This window comes from Nycticebus coucang, chromosome 4 (assembly GCF_027406575.1).
Source record: "Nycticebus coucang isolate mNycCou1 chromosome 4, mNycCou1.pri, whole genome shotgun sequence".
Lineage (NCBI taxonomy): Eukaryota > Metazoa > Chordata > Mammalia > Primates > Lorisidae > Nycticebus > Nycticebus coucang.
The window spans coordinates 71,642,171-71,653,542 of NC_069783.1; the positions used below are offsets into that span (position 1 = coordinate 71,642,171).

At 50.4% G+C, this 11,372-nt stretch overlaps 1 protein-coding gene across 1 annotated transcript; it reads left to right on the forward strand.

Annotated features, from left to right (window-relative positions):
- Positions 1 to 1,955: 1,955 nt before the first annotated feature.
- On the forward strand, positions 1,956 to 6,062 carry SPR (sepiapterin reductase). The gene is made up of 3 exons (XM_053589836.1): positions 1,956 to 2,321; positions 2,838 to 3,128; positions 5,307 to 6,062. Exons 1-3 carry the CDS (start codon positions 2,018 to 2,020, stop codon positions 5,495 to 5,497), a joined length of 786 nt encoding a protein of 261 aa, XP_053445811.1. The 5' UTR covers positions 1,956 to 2,017; the 3' UTR covers positions 5,498 to 6,062.
- The last annotated feature ends 5,310 nt before the right edge of the window (positions 6,063 to 11,372 follow it).

An 11,372-nucleotide genomic window follows, 5' to 3' on the forward strand; every position in this document is an offset into this window, starting at 1 on the left:
TTCTCTGGCTTCCAATTCAAATTTAACTTTATAGACTTTCTCCCTAAGTTTCTTGAACTTATACTCAATGTCTTTTCTCTAAAATCTTGGCTCCTAATATTAGTACAATTACTTCCTTGCTCTACTTTACATAAAATAGTTTCAAAATAATACTCACTAACAATAAGTATACTAAACGAGGCTCAGCACCTGTAGCTCAGCAGCTAGGGCGCCAGACACATGCACCAGAGCTGAGGGTTCAAACCCAGCTCCGGCCTGCCAAACAACAATGACAACTACAACCAAAAAATAGCCGGGCGTTGTGGTTGGTGCCTATAGTCCCAGCTACTTGGGAAGCTGAGGGAAGAGAATTGCTTAAGCCCAAGAGTTTGAGGTTGCTTGAGCTATGATGCCACAGCACTCTACCAAGGGTGACATAGTGAGACTCTGTTTCAAAAAAAGAAATAAAAAAGAAAAAGAAAAGAAAGTATACTAAATGAAGCATAAGTTTTCTTTGCAGTTTCATTTGTTCTTAGATTATGGTCTATGGTGGATGTACAGTTTGAACTGTACATTTTACAAAAAGTGTGTGCTAAGTGCTAGAGGCACCTATGTTGAGAAGTTTCCCTCCAATTTGTTTCTTCTTTGGTGTTGGCAAGGATACTTGGAAGGCAACTTTGCTGTCTAGTCCCAGGGGAAGGAACAGCCCTGAGGGGAGTTGGGCTGAGTTATTAGAGATTACTTACTGCCAGTGCCTACCTCTGACCAGATTCCTTTTTCTAATTGATGTAATTCATACGTATTTGTATACATAATGGAATTCTATTTGGCCATAAAAATGAAATGGTAAAGAAACTATTTTTTTTTTTTTGCAGTTTTTGGCGGAGGCTGGGTTTGAACCCACCACCTCTGGCATATGGGGCCTGCGTCCTACTCCTTTGAGCCACAGGCACCACCCAAGAAACTCCTTTTTAAGATTAGTAGATAGGGCCGTGCCTGTGGCTCAGTGGGTAGGGCACTGGCCATATACCAAGGGTGGCGGGTTCAAACCTGGCCCTGGCCAAACTGCAACAAAAAAATAGTAGGTGGGCGCTGTAGTCCCACCTATTTGGGAGGCTGAGGCAAGAGAATCGCCTAAGCCCAGGAGCTGGAGGTTGCCGTGAGCTGTGATGCTACAGCACTCTACTGAGGGTGATAAAGTGACACTGTCTCTACAAAAAATAATAATAATATGCATACCAACTTGTCTCATATTCCCTCTCTCCTTGAAAAAAACAAATACGTGTTTTCTGAAGCAGAGGCCTGGGGGTACACTCTTGAGTGATCATCTGTATAACCTTGAAGCTGAGTGGATGGAATTGCTATCTAGGCAGAATGAGTGGGTGCAGAACACAAGGGAACACAGACTTTTAGGGAAAGGAATGAGAAATATCAAGAGGCAAGGCGACCCAGCCAGAGCAGTGAGTTGTCCTGAACCTAGTAAAAAGGGAAAATGTTTTAACATTCATTGGAGGAGCAACTGTGGTTCTCCCAGGGGAAGCTCCTGTTACCCACAGAGTGCTGACACCGAACCCAAGCAGGGACCCAAATCCCTAAATGGTCATGGGCTTCATTCAGGGATTTCATAGGCAATATCCAGGGATGCATGGCACGGAGCAGATGGCCAGCCTGGTAGGAAATCAGTTGCACAAGAAGTTGGGTTTGAAACTGGGAGGAAATTTCAAGCATACGTCCCAGCCGGGGGTTGAGTACCCGAAAGTGATAGGCAAAGAGTAAGATAGCGCTGGGAGCTGACTAGGATTTCTCCTGTGGGCTGCGCCCCTCGGCCCTTTCTGTTCAGCCCCATCCCACCCAACCTGGTCCTAACCGCGCCTTCACTTCTGCAGTCAGGCGCCAAGGAAACCAGGTCCGGGGTCTCAAGTTCCCACCCCGCCCCCGTCAGGCGGGGCCTCCGCCCATACGCTCGCGGCTCCTCCCACCGCGGCCGCCGCACGCCCCGCCGCTCCGGGTCCCAGCGTCCCCCGCAGAGATTGGCTGCATGGAAGGCGGCCTGGGATGCGCTGTGTGCGTGTTGACCGGGGCCTCCCGCGGCTTCGGCCGGGCGTTGGCCCCCCTCCTAGCCTCGCTGCTGTCACCTGAGTCCGTGCTGGTCGTAAGCGCCCGCAACGACCAGGCGCTGCTGCAGCTGGAGGCGGAGCTGAGAGCCGGGCGGCCTGGCCTGCGCGTGGTGGGGGTGCCCGCCGACCTGAGCACTGACGCCGGCTTGCAGCAGCTGCTGGGCGCCCTCCGCAAGCTTTCTAGGCCCGAGGGGCTGCAGCGACTGCTGCTTATCAACAACGCAGGTTAGATACCGGGGACTGGGGGCGGACTCCCCATTTAAGAGTTCACTTGCCCCATCGTTGGGGAATTTTAGGGTGACTCCTAGGAAGTAAGGTAAGGCGCCTGGAAGTCCAAAGTCCTAGTTTTCCAGCTTCAGTAGCAAGCCGGGGCGGGGGAACAGGAAGAAGACCTGGAGCCATCGGTACAGCCTTCCTCCCTCTGCCGGATTTGGGTAGCCGGGTTTTCTCAACGCCTGTAGAAATTTCCCGATTGTCTTGCTCTGCGCCCTCTGGCGGAGGCCTGAGTCAGAGCATGGGATCTTCAAACAAGTAAATTTCCTGCTTCTCCAAAGACCTTTAACAGGTGCCCTCTCAGTCTGGAGCTTTGGACCGGTGGGTTCTCGGGGCAGGAGAGGAAGTGTCTGTCTGCATTGCAGGGAAGTGGTAGGCGTCTTCAGAAATGTTGTGAAGATTGAAGGGATATTTGGAGGAATTTGGGGCACATTTGCTCTAGTTTATTACTAAGATTTGGTTTTTCAGGCACTCTTGGGGATGTGTCCAAAGGCTTCGTGGACCTCTGTGACCCAGCTGAAGTGAACAACTACTGGGCTCTGAACTTGACCTCTACGCTTTGCCTAACCTCCGGCATCCTGAAGGTCTTCCAGGACTGCTCTGACCTCAGTAGGACTGTGGTTAACATCTCATCTCTCTGTGCCCTGCAGCCCTTCAAAGGCTGGGCACTGTACTGTGCAGGAAAGGCTGCTCGTAATATGATGTTCCAGGTCCTGGCTGCAGAGGAACCTGGTGTGCGGGTGCTGAGCTATGCCCCAGGTAGGTGGGGGATGTTGTCACCCCTATCTGTCATAACAGGTTGCTTCTCTGGGGACTTAGCAAGGGGCCTAATCCGCCTCATGCAGAAAAGAACCCACACAGTATGTTGTCCCTGAATTGTGATTACCTTCAAGGGGAGATATAGACTCCAAGGAAGTTAGAACTGGCAGGGGCCAGGGCAGAAAGTTGGAGGGTGGGGCAGGAAAGTCTCAGATATTAGATGGACTTTGAGAGAAGACTAGGGTTGGAATTCTGGTCCGTACCCTATTTCCTTATGTGAATTGGGGAGGATGCTATCTCTCACATCCTTTGGAAGACTAAATAAGATAATATATGTGAAAATGAACCTTACCTGTGAAGTACTATCTAATTGTTAAATAGGACTAATATGTTCTCTTCATATATTTACTTGTCTCCTTCCCTCCTTTGACAGGAAAGCCTTGAAGGCAGGGACCATGCACTCTTCAGCAGTGTGTTCTCAGCACCTAGCAGAGCACTGCATTAAGACAGTGTGAGGTACATGTTAGTTGAATGAGCAGATGGACATGGTTGAGTGCTGACCATCCCAGGCTGAACTATGCTGGAACATGATGGGGAGGAGGGTACAGGGATAAGTAAGAAAGTAAGATTAGAGCCTTTGTTTTCATGAAAGTCAAAAGAGTCTGTGACACTTGACCTGGCTTCCGACCACCCTACTATGATGCCACAGAGCCCTCTTCTTAATAGTGAGACTTCTATTGTAGGCTTGAAGTTGCCGTAATTAGAGGGTAGTGAAAGAATTTCAGTAAGTAACTTACATAGAGATCCAGTAGTCTACCCAATTTGGGATAGGATCAGGACCCTGGGACAGAGAGGTAGAATGGCCTACCCAAAGCCAAGCCCAGATGCAGCAGGGCTGGGATCTCATCTTGCTTCCAAGGTCTTCATGTTTTCTGGGACTCAGCCTTACCCCCAGCATACTCAATTATTCTTACATCCACCATTCTATTCTTCATCCACTCTGAACTCAACCTAAGACTCACTTACACTATAGTGTCCAAATGTAAAAGACAGCCAGGAGAAAAGCACACTCCAGGATGCCACCTGGCTAGTTTAGATCTCAGGAGTGGCCCTGGGCATTATGAGAGAGCTGAGATTTGGGGAGGTCTTCAGATCATGAACAAAGGCAGTGGCCAGCCTGGTTTTCATTTTAGTCTCTGCAACAGTATTCTAATGAATATCCAAAGATAAAATGGACATTGTATCAAGAAAAGAATGAACCTTTCCTGTTTGGAAAGGTTCAAGCCCTCTCATCAGGGATGCACAAGTGGTCAGAAGGAGGTCTTGGACCAGGATTTTCCTTCCAACCCTGGGATTCTGTGATTTTCTGCCGCTGGAGGACAAGTAGTTGCAAATTCTAGGGTACTATAATTTCCTATATGAATAATGGAGAGTACCTAGAATTCATAAGTGAATGATTTCCTTTGGGTAGGGTGGCCAGGGCTGGCTTTATTGGAGGTAGCTGAACTGGGCATTGACCTTAAGAGGGGCTTTGAGTTGGCCAGTGAAAGCACTCTGATAAATGCAGGAAAGATGAGAAGGCTTATTATTAGAGTAATACATCTTTGCATTTGCTGGCAAGCTAGGTGTGCCCAGAGGGGAGCAGAAAAGGGGCCTGAGTACTAGGCCAGGCTATTGGGAAGCCATTTAGGAGTTTTGAGTGGCAGAATGATGTTTTAGCAAAATAAATTGAGCAGGCGGCTACAGAAGGAGTTGAAGCAGGGGGAGAACCAAGGTTGTAATAAGGGCCTGATTATCAGAATATGTGTAACAGATATGGTAGGGTTCTACCTGGTGCCCAGTTGGCTATAGGAGCAAAAGGGATAGGAAGGGCTTGAGTATGGGAGAATACTTCATTAATAGAAATGGAAAAGTTGATAGGTGGTGCTGGTTGGACAAGAGATGAGAAGCTTGGTTTTAGACACAGTTTGTCTGAATGGTTCATGCTCACTGAACTCTGGAACTCAGTAGTGACAAAACTGAGCTTTGGCGACTCTAACCTCACATTTCAGCCAAGATGAAGTGTTCCTGGCCAAACCTGACTGAGCTCCACCACACCCCCACCCCCGTGTACAATGAGGACTGTGACCTTTTGCCCCTGCCTTAGCCATGTCCTCTCTTCTGCTCTTTATCCCTTAGGTCCCCTGGACACAGACATGCAGCAGTTGGCTCGGGAGACCTCTGTGGACCCAGACTTGCGAAAAAGGCTGCGGGAGCTGAAGACAAGTGGGGAGCTTGTGGATTGCAGGGCATCAGCCCAGAAACTGCTGAGTGTGCTGCAGAAGGGCAAGTTCAAATCTGGAGCCCACATAGACTTCTATGATAAATAAGACCATGTCCTTGGCTTCCTAGGCCTTTCTGCCTCCACTTTCAGGAACACCCGAGAATCATCCTGGCACAAGGACACCGCCAGCCCTGCCTTACACAGATAAACAGTTACACCTACTATCTTGCTAGCAAATGCAGCCAGCTGTGGGGACTTGGGGTTGCTAGGGTGAGCCGTTGTCTGGAGTCTCTGTTTTGCACCCTGGGTTATGAGGAGGCTTAGGAGAGAGATTATGTGTTGTTTGTGTTCTCTGTCTCCAGGAACAGAGCAGGAAAAGGAACTGAAACACTGAAGAGAGGTTGGGTCTCCTGCCCACCTCCAGTCCATGGGAAAAGGAGGGAAGGAGTTGGTGTCAAATAGGAGGACCCATGTAGAGTGGGGAGTGTACAGACAGGACAAGTTCCGGCCTACACTAATGCTCCTTGCTCAGGGTAGCAGGACCTTCTGTTGAACTAGGTATCTTCACTCTGATGCTTCCTTCAGAACCCACCTCTTTCTCCCCCGGGCAAGGGGAAGAAGCACTTGAAGCCTTTGTACACAGCAAATAAAATGTGGTTTATTGTCCTTGATTAATGCCTGCTTTTTCCTCCAATACAGGGCCCATGACTAACTCCCTGGTTCACTAGGCCAGAGCAGCCCTGAAGTTTGCCTTATTTCCCTATCCCAGGGCTATCGTGCTCCTCTCACTGAGCTCCGTTCTGTGGCAAGCTGAGGTCCAAAGTTCTCCAAGATGAGCATGGCTAGGTACCTGTTCTTTCTTCATCCTTTTGCCCACATTGACCCCAGTCTTTACTGTTCTTTCCTCACCCTTGGGTTATTCGGAGTATTCATCCTTCAGGGCCCAATTCATAGCCTGCCCTCCCCACAGCCCTTGAGGGCAGGTCCTTTCCCTGGCTCTTATTTGGAGTTCCAGTTTTACCCTTTCCTGCATGGCAATATTCAGTGGATCGCAGCTTCTCTTGGCATTGTTCATCTGGCCCATGGTCCTGGTCTTCCATGAGGTAGACTTAGAACCTCAAGTTTTTGGGGAAGATGGGCAAGATTCTGAGAGGGAATCCCTGAGAAATCAGGGCAGCAACCAAGACAGTCCTGCAGGTTGGTAGACAGAGACTGAGTTGGAAGCTCCACAGTGGGGGTGGTCTACAGTTAGCTTCCTGGCACCTACTTGGCAGGAGGGAGTCCTGCAAGTTGACTCCAAGACTCAGCTCTGCCTCAGAGCACACAGAATTCTTCTTTGGTCTTCCTGTGGTCAGCAGAGGGCGCAGTGAGGCCAGGCCTCCTGGAGAACTGCAGTAGTGCTTACTGAAAAGGGCAGGCCCTGGGCTGGACGGAGCTGCTATCTCCCTGGGCTGCAGGGTCCCCTATGAGTTGTGCTTTTAGTTTGTTCAGCAGAGCATTCTGCCTTCCCACCCTCACTGGTGTCAAAACCACTGGACTGGGCGGCGCCTGTGGCTCAGTCAGTAGGGCGCCGGCCCCATATACCGAGGGTCGCGGGTTCAAGCCCGGCCCCGGCCAAACTGCAACCAAAAAATAGCCGGGCGTTGTGGCGGGCGCCTGTAGTCCCAGCTACTCGGGAGGCTGAGGCAAGAGAATCGCTTGAGCCCAGGAGTTGGAGGTTGCTGTGAGCTGTGTGAGGCCATGGCACTCTACCGAGGGCCATAAAGTGAGACTCTGTCTCTACAAAAAAAAAAAAAAAAAAAAAACCACTGGACTTAGATTCCTTCTGCCACTTATCAGCTAGTAACCCAGGGCAAGTTGGTTTTCTTCTCTGTACCTAGGTTTCCTTATCTGAAAAATGTGGATTATAAGGGTACCTACCCCAAAGGGTCATTATGAGTATTAAGCAACCTAATGTTTGTCAACGTCCAGAACATTAGCGTTGTGGTAAATGTTCCATAAATGCTAATATTATTTACTGTCTTTTAATACTGAGATCCAGATCAGCCTGGAGCCCCCTTCATAGCTCCTTCTCTTACCCACCCAGACATCCTCCCCTTGCTGACCTATGGCAAAGTTTCACTGCACTGTCTCTGTTCCAGGCCTCCTCGGTGGAGGATGGGTTTGGTCTGGACAACTTGTCTCGAACTCGCTGGAAAATGCATGAGCTTTGGATTCAGGAACTCTTGGCCCTACTTTCCTCTCTGTTATAGAGATGTTGTGGGAGTGTTGGGCAGAGGCCACTACCTCTCTGGGCTTCAGTTTCCTTAGAGCAGATGAAAGCCAAGATTCCTTTCTATAAACCTCCTTCTAAGACAGTGTTCTTCAACCTTTTTTATCTCACACCACACTTGAACCTAGTTAAACTTCTGCAGCACAATTAGATTACGTTGATTTTTAAAAAGAGTAAAAAAAGAATATACTTACTGTGCTTTGAGCTTCTTTCTAAAATTAATGATCTTTAAAATTTTTCTCAGCACATCTAAGATCCTCTCATGGCTCACCAGTGTGCCATGGCACACCAGTTGAAAATCACTGCTCTGAGATGTTTCAAATGTGGTCAGGCTGCATCATGTGGCATCAAGCTCAGCTTTGCAGGAGGGAACGGGCCAGTATGGGCTGCCCTTAATGCCATGGTGGATGGATTTCGTCACCCTGTTCCTGGCTTCTGTGGGAGTGTGAGAGTAGTCAGTGCCAGCTCAATGCCTGTGGATCATTGTCCCTTCCCTCTGTCCTTTCCAGTCTGGTTGGCCAGAGGCTTAATGATGAGTACCACATGTCCCCACGAGGTGGCGAGGCCCTCCCGTGCCTGACATTTGTCTTCTCTGAACCCAGAGAATTAAGAGCCTTGGAAGTACACCCTAGCCCTGTCTCTCCCTGCAGTCCAGGACTTTCTGGGGGGCCTCAGAGAGCTAGGGGATCAGAAGGGGACAGGATTACTCTCCCTGGTAGGTCCCAAGACCTCGCCAGTGACTACCCACAGTGATTTTCCAAGACTTGCTCCCAGGCCTGGACTCAGCCTCCTGACTGGGGCAAGAAAACTATTATGCCAATCTTAAGACATAGGCAGGGGCTCCAGGGGCTAACCATCTGTGTTCCCAGAGTGCATGACCTGGCCTTGACTACCACACACATAAACACATGCAAGCACACACAAGTACATGCCTGCACATGCACAGAGCCCAGCTGCTGGGCCGAGTGTGGCCACAGATTAGCCAAAAGACAAATAAGGTTTTTCTTTGTCTTTGGTATGAGAGAGCTGGGCAGTTGTTTTTGGTTTAGTGTTTAATACCCCTGTGCTGGGGGCCAGCAGCTGTCCTACAAGGAGGAAGTGAGTGAGGGGGGTTTTCCAAGCCCAACCTGCAGGGTCCATGAGCACAACCAGCTGGGACTAGGCTAAGCAGCAGCTTCCCCCACTCCCAGTTCGTCCTTTGTCCCATGAATACACACACATGCCCCCTTACCCAGACTGATGCTGAGTCCATTGTCAGCCAAGCCTGGAGGCACCAGCTGCTCCTACCTCCCCACTCCAGATCACTCACCCAGAACCTGCCCTTGGCATCTCCTGCATCTCACCCCAGGTTCCTGGGCTCTGGGACGCTGCCTTCTGGCCCCCTTCACCCATATCCTTTCTCACAGCCGCCTGCACTACTGTGCATGCGTCTTCCTGACTCACTTAGCAAATGGGCACGCCCCTGTGTGAATACATCCCACCTGTGCTCCTTTACCTGCACTCCTTGTGGTGACAAGGTGGTGCATAAAGAGCGCTTCCAGTTGCCTGAGTAGAGACCTCGTGGGGTGACATTTCTCTACCCCATGGTGCCTCTCAGTAATCTGGGGTGCAGAGGAGGGCAGTGGACTAGAAGCCACTAGACAGCTTGCTGGGATGTTAGCTGAGGGCTCACACTAACTTGGGGGAAGAGTGGAAGGGCAGGGTTCTGAGGATGGAGTGAGCCCTCCTTGCCTCACTGCCCTGTCCTGAGGCCTCCCACCAGCAATGCTGGGTGATAAGGAGCAGCGCGGGATGTTCAGACTTGTCACATAGTTTCTTCACTCCTCCAGGCTGGGAATTACTATTCCTTCCCGGCAAGACTCCCTTGCTTCATTCTGTGTCTCTCATTTCACCAGTAGAAAATGGCATCCTCAGCCCTAATAGTCCTTTGTGGGAGCTGGGAGAGCTCTAGACTTCTATTTTTAGTAAGGAACTGAGGGAATAGAGGGAGAGAGAAGGAAATACTTTTCCGGCTTTGGAGGTTCACCTGTTGGTCCATCTCCCAGCTGACCCCAGCAGCTCAAAGCGGTTCCTTTGTTGACTAATCTGAGCACTATTTAGTGGTCTCTCAGGGCACAGAAAAGAGGGGCTTAGGTTCCACTCCCTCCCAGATTCTCACCTCCTCTAAGAGCCGCAGAAGTCTGTCTGGCCAATGTTCAGTTCAGGTCTTGGTTCAGTTGCTGCTAAGGTCTTTCCTGCCCAGGCCTGCAGTGGTGGCTGGGTCCCTCCCTTTCCAAGCCCCAGCTTGATTCCAGGCCTTAGAGGCTTGGGTGTCAAGAGTTTGTGTGGATCCCAACACATTGGAGGTGCTGTTGAATGATAAGCGATGAATGAAAAAGTGAACCTGAGAGCAAGTGAACACCACTGCGGGTGCACAGTGATGCATTTAAAAGGGCTGGGTTAGCTGGGTGGGATGGCTCGCACCTGTAATCCTAGCACTCTGGGAGGCCAAGACGTTGGATTGCTTGAGCTCAGGAGTTCAAGACCAGCCTGAGCAAGAGCGAGACCCCATCTCTACTAAAAATAGAAAAAACTAGCCAAGTGTGGTGGCGGGCACCTGTTGTCCCAGCTACTTGGGAGGCTGAGGCAAGAGGATCACTTGAGCCCAGGAGTATGAGGTTGCTGTGAGCTATGACACCAGGGCACTCTACCCAAGGTGACAGAGTGAGACTTTGTCCAGGAGAGGAGAGGAGAGGGGAGGAGAGGGGAGGAGAGAGGAGGAGAGGTCTATGCTTTGCTTGGGAGTCAGACCTCTGGCCGTGAGCCACACTGTGCATGCCCCCACCAGCCCTGGGGTTCCTGAGTGGGGAGTCCCTGCAAGAAAGCCTAAGTGTGTTCATCAAGGAAGTGGGCAGGGCTGGGATGTGTCAGAATCACCTGCTGAGATGTTTTTTTAATCACTCTCCTTCTCCCCAGATTCTAACTCAGTGGATCTGGGTGTGTTCCCAGCTGCATCGGAGCTTTAAGGAGTGAGCTGTGAGCCTTGGGTGCCCAAATGGTATTGGCAGAAATCAATGGATGAAGCACCTCTCAGAAGAGGGAGATAAGTTAGTAAGACAGAGTCAGGGTTAGGAGTGAGGGTCAGGCTGTCAGAATTAAGGATCAATCTCTGGCTAGGGTCAGGGTCACTGTGAGGCCAGATTTGAGGTCAACACAGGGTTACAGTTAGGCTCAGTCTGTGAGGCCAGATTTGGGGTCAACACAGGGTTACACTTAGGCTCAGTCTGTGGTGGGGTTGGGAATGTGGAGATGGAGACAGAAAACTTTGGGAGGCGGAAGAGGCCTGCTTTTAAAATGCTAATTTGCCCATAATGATGGATGCCAGGGCAGCTAGCCCATTAGGAGAAGACCAGGCCTGAAGACAGTGATCAAGGCTGGGGGGCTGCTCTGACAGCCCCAGGATAGCCCCTGGGCAAAAGCCCTGTGTAAAAGGCAGAGACAGCTGTGTCATTTTCTAGAATAAAATGGGCTTTCTCTAAGAGTCCAGTCTTGTGGCCAGCCTAGGTGAGACAGGAAAGGGACTAGGGCAAAGTGCGGGAGTTGAGAGGAGGCAGTGTCCTCTCTTCTCTGGGGGCACACGGGGAGAGGAGACACAGCTTGAGTCAAAGACTGCAACAGGGTGAGCAGGACAATGAGAGGAAGAGGGAGAAAGGAGCAGGCACGGGGAAAC

Excerpts from the sequence above, each read along its gene's own strand:
- SPR (XM_053589836.1), top strand. The coding sequence starts at position 2,018 with ATGGAAGGCGGCCTGGGATGCGCTGTGTGCGTGTTGACCGGGGCCTCC. Across the intron at positions 2,322-2,837 it reads GCTGCTTATCAACAACGCAG|GCACTCTTGGGGATGTGTCC; the intron begins GTTAGATACCGG and ends TTGGTTTTTCAG. Across the intron at positions 3,129-5,306 it reads GGTGCTGAGCTATGCCCCAG|GTCCCCTGGACACAGACATG; the intron begins GTAGGTGGGGGA and ends TTTATCCCTTAG.